The 17,694-nt window shown below is 44.9% G+C and overlaps 1 protein-coding gene across 1 annotated transcript in view; it reads right to left on the bottom strand.

Annotated features, from left to right (window-relative positions):
* The window catches only part of FLT1 (fms related receptor tyrosine kinase 1), a 577,293-nt gene that overhangs the window by 195,550 nt on the left and 364,049 nt on the right, over window positions 1-17,694 (bottom strand). The window contains exon 20 of the mRNA XM_069639312.1: window positions 10,461-10,546. Within this exon, the coding sequence (XP_069495413.1) occupies window positions 10,461-10,546 (86 nt within the window). The remainder of the gene's footprint in view (window positions 1-10,460; window positions 10,547-17,694) is intronic.

Raw genomic sequence — 17,694 nt, 5'->3', positions numbered from 1 at the left:
GTTTTATTACTGACTTGAGCAGTGAGTTCTAAACTTGACACTGGTCCATTTTCTAGCTCATGGCATCAGGCGTTGTGTTTACATCTTTGTATAACTCCACATTAAATTGTGGCACTTGCAACAAAGTCCCTCCAAAGACATACAGGGGTCGCTGCAAATACTAGAACGCTACGGTGGTTGTTAAGGACGGTCCACGGTGAAGATATAAGGCCAAACCTTTAAGACACGTGCTATTATACACGATCGACTTTGAATCTACTCAACAATTTGAACTTAATTAATGATCCTGACATAAGCATCCTTAAGCATGCCCAGTAAAATCACCTGACCAGAAGAGCTGAACTGAACAGAAACAAGCAGGAGTGGACTGGGAACCAAAAGAGGCCCTGGAAATAATCACTGGGAACCAAAAGAGGCCCTGGAAATAATCACTGGGAACCAAAAGAGGACCTGGAAATAATCAATGGGAACCAAAACAGCCCCTGGAAATAATCACTGGGAACCAAAATAGGACCTGGAAATAATCACTGGGAACCAAAACAGGACCTGAAAATAATCACTGGGAACCAAAAGAGGACCTGGAAATAATCACTGGGAACCAAAAGAGGACCTGGAAATAATCACTGGGAACCAAAAGAGGACCTGGAAATAATCAATGGGAACCAAAGGAGGACCTGGAAATAATCACTGGGAACCAAAAGAGGACCTGGAAATAATCAATGGGAACCAAAAGAGGACCTGGAAATAATCAATGGGAACCAAAAGAGGACCTGGAAATTCTTTTCAAAGTGGCCCCATATTACACATTTGCGGCAAGCCCAACACTTCTCCTATCAGAACATTTGGAAATACCACACAACCCATGGTGGAGAGGCCTATCGGGAAATCTCAAGAGTTCCCTATAGGCCAGACAACCCCTAGAAACAAGAAGGGAACAACCTGTATGACTAATAAAGTAGCAACACGCTGAATGTCCAATTGCTTATAGCATTACAGGAATTTAAACTAACTAGGTTTATATGCATGACTGCGTACAAATCTAAAATGTATTCTTTAAACTTTTGTTTTTATGAGCCATGAGGAAGAGCAAGAGCTTGAAACAAGTGTAGGCTCTAACAGCACCAATAATTTTGAAAGATGCTTTAATAAGAATAAATCAGAAAACAATATAAATATACAGAACTGTGCCGCAGAACTCTGCTTATATGCTGATTTACTGAGATTTATTATCTGTGAATAATTTACTCAGGATTGGCGCAATCCTAATCTAAGAGACATGATTCCTGAAGGTTATACCATAATTCTAGTTTACGTATTCAGCGTAGAAGAGCCGGGAAAACCAGAGTGTAGAGAAACAAGCGGAGGAGGAAGGATTCAAGAGGAGCAGATCAGCAGCAGTGGCCAGCTGTGCCTTGGAGGAGGGCGGCAGGTATCTGCATTGAGCTACAGGCCAGATTTCAGCCCTGGTGGCTGTGCTCCGTTCTTTGCTCGCACGAGAATTAAAAAGAGCTTCAATTCAGCGGCCCATGCCTGCTCTCTCCTAGCACTAAACAATTAGACTTTACAGGGAAACTGGACACAAAGTTCCCTTCCGTTCGTAAACTACAGCCTAGCCTGACTAAATTCTTACTTAATGGGCTACTGTGACATTTCAATAGACATTAATCCCAGAAGCTCCAGTGATCACTGACCCTGTTCTCCGTCAATGTTAGAAGAGGCATTTTGCACACAACTTGCCTTCATGGCAGGGTTATCCCCAGCGCTGGCCAATGGGCCGGCTCTCGCCAGATCTGAGATCTGCCATCAGTTGTGTAGCCGGATCTCGGGATCCAGCCAGCCTCAGGCCCAACGCACTCGCCTATTTATTTATTTTTTAAACAAAGAAAACCCAAACCAAGGCGCTTGCAGTGGTACGGTATGGAGTGGGGCGGAGACACACAGAGCACACTGGCACCATGAGCGCTCTTCTGGCGCCACCACCCTACCGATGTCACAGCAGTAGCCAAGGCAGACCCTCGGCGAACCTCGGGGCTCGCCTCAGTGATCTAATGTGCTCTGTGCGAGTACACTGTGCACACAGAGCTTGTGTGCAGAGTGCGCTAGCAGAGAGCAGATTAGGTTCGCTGAGGGTCTACGACCCTGTGACAAAGCTGAAAGCGCACATTGCACACAAAGCAGAATCCATTTGGAAAACGCAATTCTCGGGGCTCGGTGATCATTGCCTTTCCCAAATTAATTCTGGTATTTGTAGTTTTGGGGATGTCAGCACGGATGGTAATGCTCTACACAGAAAGAGGGCTTGAAAACTACACAAACTATAGTAAGGTACGCTTACCAAGGTGTTTGTACTTTTCAAGCAATGAAAGAAATTGCCATTTTTACTAACATTTCCTTTGATCGGAGTTCAACTGGCAGCTCTGGCCCCTCTGAACTCCCTCTTCTTGGAACTCTGCCCCCACACCGGCTCTTGTGGGATCCCCCTCCACATTTTTTCCATTTCCACCACTGGTTATCCCGTTGTGAGGGACGTTACATTTTCATCATGGATCCATCCTAAAAGATAACTTGCTGTCCAACCTGGTCCCCAGTGAGGAGGAAAACGTGTATTTGAAATGGCCGCTTTGTTACCAAGTGTCTACAGAGCCTGGTCTTGTTTGGCTTTGGCAATTCTGTACGCCCATCAAGCACGGAGTCCAACACAGATTTTAGATTGGAACAAATGGCAGGGGCGGCTCACATGGTCGGACAGAAACATGAAACTGTCTCAGGCACCAATGTAAGTGGTGGCCCGCAGTTGTGAATGGATATTCATTCCTTTAGTCACAGACTGTTTGAATAGTACCCAAGAGAGTGCTTTGTGTTAAAGTGTAAGTAAATTGTGATATTTAAAGAATATTTATTCAGCAACAATGCTCAATGGTCAAAATCTAACTGCATAGTCAAGTATCTCATCAAACTGGCCCACATTGGCCAAAAAGGTGGCCCATTTTAAATGGCCCACACTAGCATTTTGTATTTTTGATACATGCATTGCCCTATTGCCCTATAGGCCTGTCGAGTTCAGTTCAGTGCCCCAGCCGCACATGCTCACAAGCCATGCAAGGCTGGGACGTTTTGCTTCGCCAGCTTTGCATAGCCCATTGGAAATGCTTGCTGGGGCACTGCATGTCTGTATGTGCGAGGGGGAGCTCCTGCGCCTCCATGCACATACGGACAGAGCAGTCTGGAGCAGGGCGTTTCAGCACCCACATGCAGGCCAATGCAGAAGGTATGTTTATGTTCATGTTTTTTATTTAAACATGTGTATGGATGCGTGTATGCTTGTGTTATGAGTGAGTGTATGGTGATGGATGCTCTTGTGAATGATAGAGTGATTGCTGTATGAATGTGGTGTGTGTGTGCTAGTTTGTTTTGGTCTGTTTAGCTGATTTTGGCAAGTGGTGGATAGAGGGGGAAGGAGGGTTGTACAACAAAGGCATTTTAAAAATGCCTAAATGCCTTTGCTGCACAATCCCCCTACCCACCTGCCAAAATCAGCTCTCCTTTTGAGGCACTGTGGAGCCCAGGGAACAGAGATGGTATTTTTTTACTGGATTTCTATCATAGATGTCCAGTCAAAAATACCATGCCTTACCCCTTGGCACCCAATGCCTTGCATACACACATAATCATGTTGATTGTGTTAGGCTCAGTGGGTCCCAGGTGATAAGGAATGGTATTTTTTTACTGGACATCTATCATAGATGTCCAGTAAAAAACGTCATACCTGCCCCCTGGCCCCCCAGCACCAATTGCAAACTTTTTGGCTATTAACGCATTTCTTTTTTTAAAGTATGCTCTACAATCCAACATTTTAACCCATTATTTAAAAAAAAATCATGGGCGAAAACCCCCCGATCCCTCCTTGATTGTTGGGAAGGGGATGGGGGAGCCCAGGGACTGTGGTGGGAGCAGGATGGGAGGGAACCATGGGATAGTGGTGGGAGCAGGGTGGGGAAAGGCCATGGTGTGTGATGGGGTGGGGAGAGCCCAGGGACTTGGTAGGAGTGGGATGAGGGAGCCCAGCGACTGTGATGGGAGCAGGTGCGGGAGCCCAGGGACTATACTGGGAGTAGGGTGTGATGACAGCACGCAATAGTGTTGGCAGTCCGGGAGGACAGCTCAGCGGCAGCGTGCTCACCTTGGAAGAAAGACGACATGAAGCAACACAGGTTCGATCCCCGGGTCCGCGCTAAGAAACCTCTGGGTATTGAGCGCGGTATAAATAACCTATCATATCATACATACTGTCCATTTGGCATTTTTGGGGGGTCTCGGCCTGCCCACATTTTGCTATGTGGGGGCCCCGGCCAAAAAAGTTTGAAGACCACTGCTTTAAAAGAAGCCCTGGCCACTCCCAACAGAGTCGGCGACTGCACCTCCTGGGGGGTCTTATGTGGGGCACTATCCCAGGGCCTGCTTCCAGGGCTCTCTCTTGAGCAATACACAGGAAACAGGGATTCCCTTCTTTGCACGGGGCATGCTTGCATGCCCCTTTTTTGAAGGGCCCCTTTCGTGATACCAAAGGTTTGCGTCCTAAGGGTAAAAGGTTATCCAGTCCTTTCACCGAAAACAAAACAGAGAGTTACGTTATAACGAGAACCATACTACCGAGAAAAAAAAAAGAAAATATTAATGAAATACATACATGGTCGTGGGGTAGGTGTTTAAATGGGTGGGGATGGGGCTAAAAGCATAGAAGAACGGGGACCCCCTACATTTTAAAAAAAAGGGTATTTTTTCTGTATTTTGGCTTTGTTGAAATGTAGCACTAAATCACATATAACCGGCAAAAGGTGCAATGTTCTTTGTGTGGGGTGCACACTATTGCTAATGAAACCCTAGGACTTGCTCATGTGGTGTAATATATTTGAATGCCTGCCCTTAAGACATAGCCATGTGTGCCAATTTCCATTGGAAAACATTGAAGTTCTGGCAGTGAAAGACCTTGATCAATGTCACAGGGCCGCCCTGCCAGGCTCTCTCACATTAGAGGTATTACACAAATTGTTCATTTACAATTGTTCGAATGAACAATTGACCGAATTTAAAGGGTCACAATTGACCTTTTCACAATTGACCGTATATATATATATATATATCGGCTTGGTAATATATATATATCGGGGTTTTGGGGGGTCTGGCGTTGGGTGGGGGGTTATGGGGGGTTTCCCCCCACATATATGTTACAATTGACCTTCACAATTCGGTCAATTGTGAAAAGGTCAATGGTAATTCGAACAGTTGTAAAACGAACAATTCGTATACAACCACATTAGATACCATCAACATAAAGGCCACCTGTCCCATGAATCACCACATGGCTCTCGCTGGCTCTCCTTTGGTGGGTGAACTTGGGGTTTTAAAGGGCCTTGGATTTCAGCAGGCGCCCTTCTCGAAAGTCCCTCTGCTCTGAAACCAGCATGGCTGCCTGCGGGAGATCCTGATACTTCAAACATATGAAGATGGATGCCTGAGAAGCCAATCAGCAGGTCTCGGGCAGTTTAGGCGATCAAGACCCTGGAGATCTCTTGCATCTGGGAGGAATATCAACACAGAGGGGGCCAGTTGTCCTAGGAGGAATTTGGAACTTAAGGGGGTGTGAGTGGTTTAATCCACGCCTGATACTTAGATCCAGGTGGGAGTCAAATGCCAAGATACCCGTCAATCTGATCTTAGTTGCATGATTTTACATGTTTTAGCTTTTGGGCTGATTACTTGGTTTTCATGGCAAAAAGTGATGATTTAACACTGAAAGAGTAGCGGGGAAACATTCTTAACATTTTAAATAGTGTCCTTGCAGGGGTGAAAAGGACACGCATTGAGAGCGTTTGATGCGTTTGATGACCACAGTGAGCAACTATAACCAAAAACATGGCCGGTGTGCTGAAGCCCGTGCAGCCTCCAAAGACATTCTCCTTTGTACCAGAGATCCTGTCCAAGCGTTAACCTATCAGAGACATCACAGCGCAGTTTAAGAAGACCAGCCGATGACACGCTGTACTGGTAAAAGCAGGCTGTTTGACTGCTTGAAATAAGGTGAAATATACTTGTATTTTCAGGTCAAGTTTCACTGAAATACGAACAAATTCAGGCTTTGACATCTTATTGTGTCAGGTTTCCTGATATGGGGGGAAAGGACGAACCTTCCTCATGGAAGCTCTGCTCGATCTGTACACAAACCCGGTGGAGTCCAGCCATAATGGGGGACGGGGCGCAGCCCTCCTATTATGGGAGGGCCCAGTAGTAGGAGGCCTATGGAAGCATGGCTCATGCAAGGCCATGACGGGGTCAATTTAGAAGCTTCTCTCATGTCCTGGTGGGGGCCATGCAGAGGCAGGACTAAGGAAGGATCCTGCTAATCACTTACTTTCCAGCTTCTGCGTGTGGTGCTGCCCGCCTCGCAGCGCAGGGTGGCCATAGAGTCAAGGAAGGAGTGGAGTGGAGAAGAAGGACCGGGACAAAGATAAACTTTTAAAAAACGAATAGGTGTGTGGATATGTTTGTGTGTGGGCGGAGGGGTGGGGAGAGGGAGGGCTGATGTCAGAGCAGTAAGAACAATGGGGCATATCTCTGGCACCGAGATGACATTGCACAGACTTGAGGCAGGGTGGGGGATATTCGGATCGATTTTGGACAACAAGCAACACGAAAATGTGCTTGATAGTGGCAGTGCTGGCATATATTGTTGTGCTATAACCAAAAAAGGTAATCAGTGGAAGGTTTTGAACAAATCTGAACCACTGGCACTGCTCTGGGCAACCTTCCACATAACGGTTTTAGCCTGTCTGTGCCATTGCAAAAGGGGGCCAGCCATACGCAAATCAATCTGGTACTGCCACCAATGGGAGCAGCCAAGCCCGAACTGCTAGGCCAAGTCCCCTCTGCAGGGAAACACAAGCAACCCAGACATGTTTCGGCCTTGTTGAGGTGAGGTGCAGCTTGGTTTCCTAGGGCGCAGCGAGCAAGGGACCCACGTCTGGGCATACACTCTCTCACACAGGGAGAACAACTATAACCAAAAAAGTGATGGGAGGAACGTTTTGAATAAATCTGAACCACTGGCACTAATCTAGGCTCTGATCTTTCCCCTTCTGTAATGGCTTGGCAGGCGAAGTACGATGGTCTGGAGGGTTGCCCAGAGCCATGCCACAGGTTAAGATTTATTGTAACCCTTCAAGCCATCACGACTTGTGTTTTGCTACATTGTTGTGAGACATCGGCAGAATGAAAATGTGTTTTACAAATCAATCCTGACATATTTTGTTGGGTACTGTTAGCATGAAAACCTGCTGACAAATTGCTGGGCACTTGCAACATGAACACAAGATCACAAAACACGATGGTGTATGCTTTAATTGTTTTATTATAACGCAAACCTAGCTGGGCAGCAGCAGAGCAGTGAACAACAAAGGGATTCAGGAAATCTTTAGCATAATATGACTACAACTAACTGCACCCGGAGTATTATATGCAATTCTAGCACTCCCTATATCTCTCTTTTTCTCTTTCACACTCACTCTATGAACTCTCTCCCTCACTCCCTCCTCTCTCTCTCTCTGTCTCACTCTGTATCTCTGTTTCTATGCAGGTAAGAGCTGTGTAGTAGTCAGGTACACTTTTGTTAGAGCCACCCCAGACGTTGCTGACAGTTGACTGACCAGAAGAAACAACACAGTTATCTTGGGGTATTGGAACTGTGTTTTTTTTGTGAAAGGAATGATTAAAAAACAATTAAAGGAAATGTTTAAATTGTTTAAATTGTACTAACTTTGCAAACCAGCACTTTTGAAGATTTGACAATGTTTATTTTTAGTGATCACTTCCAGTATACATAGTAGAATTAGTAATAAGAATGTTAGACTTGTCTTACTGAGCAAACATTATCAAAACATCTCTTTATATAAAACCGAAAATCTGTTAGTTTGTTCCTTATTCAATTCCACACCGTTCCACCAATCTACACTAAATTTTGCATAGTTACCTGTGAGGACCCTCCAGACGTCACTGGCTACATTACATGTGGAAACCATACCCCGTTCCCCAGATTTCAGCCCCTGCACACATGAGACGGTTGTTTGGAAGCGGAGAACCATCAAGGTGGGCATTATTTTAAGCATCTGGATGCGAGGAACAAAACTCGAGGACCCTATGGCACCTTTGAAAACCACATTTCAAGGCCCTAGGACACACTTTTCCGAGAACGCATGAAATCGGTGAAACATCAATGTGGTCATAGAAGAACCGGACAAAGCTACTTTTAAGCGTCTCAATGCCAGAAGCCAAACTTGAAGGTCTTTAAGCTCTAAAACTATGTTCCAAGGCCCTAGGACTCACCGTATCTGAGATGTTTACACCACAACGCACAATATTGGCGAAACATCAAATCAATGTGGTTGCAGAAGGCCCGGACAAAGTTCAGTTAAGCGTCTCGATGTCAGGAACAAAAACCAAGGTTCAAGGGCCAAGAATGCACCGTTTCCAACTTATTTGCACTGCAACGCACTGCGCCATGGTGAGGCAACAGTTGGGGAGAGCGCACAGAAGGTCTGAATATGCTGCAGCATGCCAACTCTCACTTCCCCTCCACGTCTGCTCTCGGATATGTAAGCCAGCTATACGCACCCATTCTCAGTGCACTTTACTTCAGAGTGTAAAGCACATCAAACGATAAGCGACTTGGAACAGGGACCTACAGGATAATTGATTTTCAAGTATTAATGACAGTGTTATCATGTCTGTCTATTGGCTACATGACATTTACACACCCCGCCCTTTTCCCCGGATTTCATCACCTCAACACATGACACGGTTGCCCAAGATTGGCAAAATGTCAAGGTGTTTGTAGAAGGATCGGACAAAGCTCATTTTAAGCATGTTGACATGAGCAACAAAACTCAAAGGTCCCTATGGGTCCTAAAAAAAACTAATTTTAAGGCAGTAGGATGCACCCCATCCGAGATATTTGCACCACAACGCACCGCAACACTCACAGGTGACAGGTGGGGAAGCGTCTTGATGCGAGAAACAAAACTCAAAGCCTCAAAATCCACGTTTCAAGGGCCTAGGATGCACCATTTTCTAGATATTTGCACCGCAACGCACAGCACTGTCCCAAGGTGAGGTAACAGGTTGGGAGAGCGCACAATGACAGGTGGGGAAAGCGCGCAGTAGGTCCCAGTATGCTCCAGTATGCCAACACTCACCTCCCCTCCATGTCTACTCCGGGTTATGTAAGCCAGCCCATGCGCCCATTGTCAGTGCAGTTTACTTAAGAGTGCAAAACACATCACGTGATAAGCGACTCAGAACAGCGACCTACAGGACCATAGATTTTCAAAGATTAATTAGTGTTGTCATCTATGTCTACAGAACCCGTGCGGAGTACAGGTACTTTTTGGTAGTGGAACATAAAATATAAATTAATTTCTGGTAGGAAGTTATCCAAGATGGACAGTCTGTACACTTTATTATTCTCATTCAAAATACTCCTATGAGAAAGGGGAAGGTAATGAATAGCGCATGTGAGGATTTCAGCCTGCTTTGCATGAAATCACAGAACATTTTGGGAACATAAGCATGATCACAGATCTTTATATCTGACAACTTTGTCTGTGATAAAAGGGTTGCATGCGTGAATCACTATGTACATAATGCACACTGGCCATGGTGCTAATATCATTTTTCACAGCACTAACTCTAGCATTAAAGTGTTTTTAACATTAATTAATATATATTCATTTGGAATGCCTCAGGTTTGGAATGCAAGGGTAAACTGGTTCTGAAATCAGTCATACCATTGTTGACTGAAAGCCATCCAAAGTTTAATTTCCCCCTTCAGAGGTGTAGTGGGGTCTCAGACAAAGGGATGGAATTATGGCAAATTTAGAATGATAAGTAGTCAGAAGATACAGGTTACAGGGTTCTGGTAAAATGACTCCAAGTTCTCAGAAGGCTTTAGGCTCTGAGCCCTTGGTGGTTCACTATTGCGAGTCGAACACTTCCTTTGATGTACACAGAGGTACTAATGTATCTCGGTACTAAAGAAGGAAATGTTAATGCGCTCATTCATGGAATTATTTGCATGTAAAACGTGGATTCTGTACGCAAATCCTCATTCGTCAAGCAGGGATTTGCGGGCAGAATGGCATGCAAATCCCCGTTTTACACGCAAATAATTCCATGAACCAGAGCCATAATATGGGACAATGGCTCGCAATTTCTTGTATTTACTGATGGCTGGCATGCATTGATCTAACATTTAAACTCTACAGATTTACACCTTGCTTTTTGGACCTTTTGTTTGAAGCATTGCACAGTGATGATGAGTGTGTTCGGTTGCTGATTCCAGTGAAAAATATCTTGTATTCTTGTTTAACGAACAGGGACAGTAAAGTTAGTTTACTGAAACCTTTGCTTACCTTGCTACAGAAGAAGCCCCTTTTGCTTTTGAGGTAGATGGATAAATTCCCATACTTGCAGTATTCCACAATGACCATCAGGGGGCCTGCGAAAAGGAAAAGAAAAACACGTGAAGCAAGGGATTCAGAATACATTGCATAAGGACGGCTCTAAAGAAGCAAGTGCTGGTCAAAAAGTGCAGAGAATCACATTTTGGGGAAAAAGAACTAACAACTTTCAGCAAGATAATGTCAGATGAGTTGTCACCTTAAATGGAAAATCAAAAAGGATGATTCTCTGTCGTGTAAACACCTTGTTGCCATGTCCAGACCCAAAATGACTCCCAGGGTCGCAACGTTTTCCAATAACATTTGTAAGTGATTTCTATCCGGCACTCACCTAAGTCAAAGCCTAGCTTGTAATGCACAACTGAAATCCTTATTTATTGTTGTCTAAAAGTTATTTTATTCTGAACGATATACCACTCATATCATGTCCCCCTCCTCAAACCACCCCGGTCACACTGAACCAGGAATCAGGCTGGTTTGCAAAGTTCAAATATTTATTTATGTAGTTACAAGTTAATCAAACTATGTTTAATGGGTATACAATAATCACCAATGTTAATGTTAATGTTAAAGGACATTTGTACCGCGCACTATCACCACCGTAGGCGTCCCTTGGCGCTCTGGCGGCTCTGAAAGAGGAGGGGAGGTTGAGTTAGTGGGAGGAAGCAGCAAGAGTGCAAGAGAGCAGTGATGTGCTGTTGTCGGCCTCAGCCCGGTGGGTCCGTTGGCTGGGCCTGGGGTGTTTGCGGCCGGTAGTCGATGTGTACTGTTGTGCAAGGCTATGTGTGTTTTTGTTTTGTTGTTGCAATGTAGTGAAGTTTGTGCGGTTTGTTGTGCTGTAGGTTTTGGTTGTGTTTGGTTTGGAGTTTGAGAGGTGTATGCAGAAAGGGAAATTGTTAGTAGGGTTGGTTAGTTTGCGTCTCTATACAGAATTGAAGCGCTCGGCTTGCGTAGTCTCCCCTGTTGCGGCTCTGTCCTGATCTGGGGCTGACTAGCATACAGGTTCCTTACTCCTCTAGCCCCCGCCTCTAACATGCTCTCTAATAGCTCCCCTTATCCTCCATTCAGACTCTTGTGGCCAGTGCATCTGCCAATGACAACCTCTCAGGTAGTGGGATGATTGCCAATATCTCCATAATTCCACATCGATGTGGTACCTGGCGGTAATTAAATTAAGGGGCGGGCGAAAGTGTTGGTGGGATTGTCTGGGTTAGTTGACTCAGTCTCCGTGCGTGCCGCCTGTGTTCCTGTCTATCCTGTGTCACCCGTCCAGCTGCCGTGGGCTTTTACTCTCCCGGATCAGGGATGTCCGTGTCTTTTCGGTTTAGTTATCCTTTTCCAGTTTCGGTTTCTAGGTTTAGTCTGTGGTGTTGTAGAGCCAGGTTTTTAGTGATTTCCTGAATTTTAGATGATCTTCAGTGATGTAACACTAATCAATATCTTTAATGCACAAGGAGCAATAGTGAGCAAACAATTCAGCACAGGAATAATACTTTTGTGTGTGTGTGTTCAGAACAGATAGCTGTGTGGTTACTATTTCCCCCTGCACACCCCTCAACCCCCCAATAGACAATGTAAAGAGATAGGAGGAGAGAGCTGGTATTCAGGAATTGCAGAATTCAAACAAAATATCAATCCCAATTCCCCCCCAGCAATACAAGAGCAAAACAGAATTGATTGGCAAGCTGTCAAAATGGTTTTAAAGTTATCTTGAGAATGGATTGGGAAAAACACTAAATATGGGCTAAATTGCTGAAAGTGTTTAAATTCTTATGGAAGCCGCTTTAGATAGTTACAGACAAACACTAGCAATGATTTAATACTAAGCAGCAGTGTGAAATCTTAAAATTGAGGTCGGAAGCAATCAAAAGCTGTTTTACACGTGTCAGAAATTCCCTAAACGAAAATTCGTGGCAAACTTTGGATCTCTTGGTTCTGATGATAATTATTTTCAGCAGGCAAGCAGTACAGCACAGCTCGGCTGTATTTTGATTCCCCTTAGGTTTATGGGGTTCTGGTTCTGGAATTTTAAGGCCTAGCTGAAAATGGTTCAGCTAATGGAATGGCCTTTCTGCTTTACCAAGTTTCTGGAATCTGGAGCAAGTAAGATGGATGGTTCTGCTGCAGGGTGCTTCACCAGCAATTGGTTAGTGGGTGCATCTGTCTGTCTTTCTGAGTGCTCAGCTGTCTCTATTTATCCTTATGATAAAGGGGTGTGTGTGCTGGTTTATCCTAAGCGTGCCCCTTTGACAGGGATTGGTCAGGGTCTCCTCTCTTCCTTGATAGTTGGAGAAAAACAGGGGGTCATCTTTATGATGTGAGTTTACGAGGCCTAGAGTCCACCCCTAGCCTCTTGAACACAATCTACTTTTGGTACAATACCTATTTCCATGTGTGCAACCTCTATAACAATCATATATACAGACTACATATTTTGTGTAGCAGATACTCCTCCAAACTGTAAGATCTTGTGTCTGCTTTTTACAGAATTTTGCCTTTTTCATCCGGAACACAATGTCCAGTTTCGGAGCAAATTTCTACAAATGTGCGCATTGGACATGGGCATAAGTGTATGAAGTTTCATGCTTCTATCAAAACTACATTTTGTGTAATATCACATTTTCCGCCGTTTCTTCCCAGAACATGTCACAGAGTTCCGGTGCCTTTTAAAATGTGCAGCCAATATTTACATTAACAATGGTGTTGTTTTTGTGTTTTTGACAATTTTACACAGTACGTTATCAGCCTTTTAAAATGTGTCTTTTGTCCTTGTTAAGCAACAAATGGTTGTTTGTCTCTGCCTTCTTCTATCTCCCTGCAGTTCAGAAACAGTCTACTCCCAGTTCCTCCTGGGCCCAGGTCATTTTACGACCCTTCACACTTGGCAGGCCTGTAGCTGGAGGATGTCCATTGTCTCCTTCCCACTGCAGCCCAAATTCTCCTCCCACCCTATAATCATCACTTAGGTGTGATTTCCTGGTGGAGGGAAGCAAAAGGGAGAGACCCTGCCTCTGTGGGGGAAGCTGTCATACTGGTTTGGTTGCTTTTAGCCAGGCTTAAATTCAAATGTTATTCTGTTGCATTTTTCCTTTGCTTAAAACAACTTATAATTTCAAACAAGCAGCTAGAACACTTATTCCAGATTCTAAACCATGGGATTTAAACAATTACAACATAGGTTACTCTCAGTAACAGGCCACTTAGTTTTCAACCATTTGATTTCAGTATGTACAAGTTTAAAGCTTCTCATGCAGGCTTCTGACAGCTGTCATTCAGGCGTCCGAGGGTACTGCGCCCAGATTGTGACAGATTCCACAGACAGACAACTCTTTCTGTGGATGTTTTTATGACAAATTCAGCTTTGCAGGACATTGTATGTTCACAATGATTTCTTGGACTCAGTGAATTGTAGCACCCAGCAAGAATATTGGATGTTTGGGTGTGTTTTGTACCGGCATTCTGCAGTTTCAGCAACCAAGAAAAAGGATTTAAAAGCAAGATTTTGGATTTCTTTCAGCAAAGCACTGCTTTTCCCTCTGTGCTCCATGTTTACTTGTTGTGAAGCCCAGTGACATGTTTCAGGAGTGAGATCTCTGTTCCATCACTGACAACATGCATGGTAGATTTGGCAGCCATCTTTTTGTGTTGTAAAGCGCGATTTTCAGAGGTTTTGGCGCGCACAAGGATTTTGCGGCCCTTTTGATATTTCTGGCACCATCAGAACACAGGGATGCCGCATGGCAGAGCAAAAGTGGGTCAAGACATCCCACACATTCATGAGAACTCGAGTGACCATATGAAACCAGGAGAGGCATTTTTTAATTTTTATTTGTTTATATAGCGCCAAAGCCCGCAGGCATCAAGGGCGCAGTCAACACAAACACACAGAAAAGGTGCCTCATTACGAGTTTGGAGCCAGACATGCCCTTAGTAAGGTAATGGCTGTCTCCAAACTCAGGTCCGGGTCTGTGGTCCCTGAATGGGGAAATACCGGGCCATTCCGACTTTGGAGGGCCCGGTATTTCCCCATTCAGGCAACCCAGGCCATCCCCATTCCCATTGAGCCCCCATAGGGCTCAATGGGAATGGGGATGAAACTAACAACGGACCCGTTAATAACGGGCCCGTTGTTAGCTCCTTGGTCCCCTCGCGGGACCCGCAAAGGACGTCTGGTCTGACCAGACGTCCAGAGCGGGTCCCGCAAGGGGACCTTGTAATAGGGCGGAATGGGTTTAACGGCACCGGCAGCTCTACAAGCGCTGTAAAACGCATTCTGCCAGGGTTATAACGAAGCCAAAGATCACTAGGGCCGGACAGGACCTAAACAGTTAAAAGGCTGGGGGAGATAGGCAAGGTGGAGGATTATTTGAACAGTCAGGTTTTCAGTTGCTTCCTAAACGCTAAGTGACATTCCTCTAGGCGTAACATCTGAGGGAGTGTGTTCCATGCTTGAGGTGTCAGGACGTCCAAAGAGCGCCCACATCCTCTGAGTTGTTTTGCACGTGTTACTTCCAGTTGTCCTTGGGTACCTGATCGTAGGTGCCTGGAAGGAATATGTGTTTTTTAAGACAACAGCTCTATCAGCAGAAGACCTAGCAATACAGACCCACATGAGCATTCATTACCGCCAACTGGCCCCATGCCATGAGGGCCGCCTTCTGCCAGTCCTGGAGTGTTAGAGAGAGAATACTGGCGATTGTGGACTCTTACTCCTAATTGCAAAAATATAATAAAACTTGCAAAAGTCCAAAGTGCTGTCAGAAAAAGGCGAGGATAGGCTAAAGGTGACCGTCATCGCATGCATTGCAATAGTTGGCAGTTATGCCACTTGTACCACTTTAGAACGTTGAGGAGAGCATTCAAATGCCAGGCCAAAAACCTGCTGTTGTCTTGGATCCTCTCACATATGGCCACAGCTGGACTATTAATTTCCCCAAACACAAACAGCAGCTGTGCTCTATGAAATGAAGAAAGATCTGGTTGTGAGGTTACACTTTGCAGTCATATTTGCTCAATGTGGCATTTACTGGCACTATAAGACAGTTGAGTCATCACACAAATAATACCTGAAATAAGTATCAGCAATGGCCAGGGTTTTGCCTATTGTGTAGGTACTTGCCAGGCACTGCCATACTGGTATTAACTGGACATTGAAAGTTGCAGGTGGAAAATGATGCAAGTACCTGGGCATCTAATTGCAGTGTCTGGCAAATGTCTAATACTTAGACACAAGCCAAAACTGTTGGCTTTGCCAATCCTTGTTTTGAACAGGACATCAGTAAAGGGCACGCACAGTGCTTATATATAAATTGACTGGCTGAAGGCAGACCTGGTTAAGATATTTTTGTTATACCAGCTGCGAGTTTACAGCTCCAATTAAGTCTTTAACTCAGAAGATTGCTTAGAAAAAAACACTGACAGGCACTTTGAGTGCAAAGTTGGATGGTAAGGCTGGATTAAAGGAAGCTCAAAGAGTTCCCATGAGGTGGTGTTTTGGGCAGGGAGGGGCATGAAATGGGTGGGAATGGCCATAGGCAGTAAATGGTAACCAAACAACACATATAAGCTTTGTGCCCCTGCTCATATGGCACTTCTCCCTATCTGTAATGTAATGCAATAGTTTAAGTTTATAGGTGGTGCTTAGTCCAAACTAATTACGCTTTTGACATTCCAGTTCAACACAAATGCAGTTGTGACACATGGGGTTTTGGACGTTGGACTATGGTGGCCTAATTCACACATTTGGCTGGGTTAGCAGGCATTATAACTATACCACATATGTCTCAAAGGGGATTCCTTTGAAAGGGAAAGGGCTGGGTTGCTAACTTAAGTGCGGCACAGTCCGGCCTGTCTGTAGTCAACTGCCAGGTTCATAGATGTGCATTGGCTTCCAGCACCGCTGTGGGTGGAGAGCTTGGCGCCTGCTGACATCAGCAGACCCACATTGCGCCACCCACATGGGTGCAAACAGAGCCTATGAATGGTGGGCTCTTTTAATACTGAGACTGAGTGCACTCCCCTTAAATCATACATGTTCTCAGAAATGAGCATCACACGCCCCTGTCAAGGCCATGAATGCAAAAAACCCAAATATTTGACTTGGGCAATGTTCGTGTGTAAAGTAATTTTTGAATTGGCTCCATATGCAAATTACATTTTTCCCTCACACAAGCAGAAGGGTCACACAAATGTAAAACAATGCTTTGTGAATTGGGAGCTATAAGCCGAGTGAAAAAGAAACCCAAGGCAAATTCTACCTGCTTATTATTATTTTTATTGTCATTATTGTTAGGGTATTTATTGAGCAGTGTCCTAGCTTTGGGAAGCAATGGAGCACTTTACAAGTCATAGGAAGAAGGACACAATGACGAAAGCAGAGATACAAGAGAGCGGGGAGCTAAGATGGGGGAGGGCGGTCCATTTGGCAGCAATGATCCACAACCAGGGGAGGAACCGGGGCAGCATATCTCAAGTTAGGAGGGGAGTCGAGGGGGAGGATGTGTGGACCTTGGTGCTAGGGAGGAGCCATTCCTTGAAGAGGAGTGTCTTGCACTCCTTCCTGAAATGTAGAAGCCAGTGGGCGAGTCAGACATCAAAAGGTCATAGGTGGGAAATCCTTTCCCAATTTGAAGAGACAACTGCAATACCCACCAGGAGGTGGACTTGGACAATTGGTTTCTGTTCCTGAACCGCCCGCTGAGCTGCAGTGACTGTGCTAGAATGAATGCCAACAAACCACAGCGCTTCCAGAAAAATACTTCAATTGCTCCTCATTTAAAACGCTGTAGACATGTTTATACACAGATCTGCTGATCTCATCTTGTGGGTGTAGCGAAATAGCATGAGGAGATCAATGTGTCTGCAAACATTCCACAGGGAAGTAAAATAGCAAATAACAAGCGTTCTCGGTCTTTGCATCCATGATCCGGAATAGTTCACGCACACATAAGGCACACCTGCCAATCTTGCATTTCAGAAAACACTGCCCTCCTGATTAAACTCGCCTGCAGCCCAGACAAGATGTTCTTGCTACAACCTACGACACCTTCTCATAGCTCCCTGATGGGATATTCTCTATTGCTGTCTCTGAAAACCTATTGACTCCCACAATTTATAGCCAAACCAGAATAGTTAATTTGTTTTATTTTATTGGTGACAGATATCATGCTTAATGTTGGTCTCATCT

Source organism: Ambystoma mexicanum, chromosome 7q, assembly GCF_040938575.1.
Source record: "Ambystoma mexicanum isolate Mex_15411 chromosome 7q, UKY_AmexF1_1, whole genome shotgun sequence".
Classification (NCBI taxonomy): Eukaryota; Metazoa; Chordata; class Amphibia; order Caudata; family Ambystomatidae; genus Ambystoma; species Ambystoma mexicanum.
Note: the sequence above shows the minus strand (reverse complement) of the source record. Positions and strands in the feature narration are given on the sequence as shown.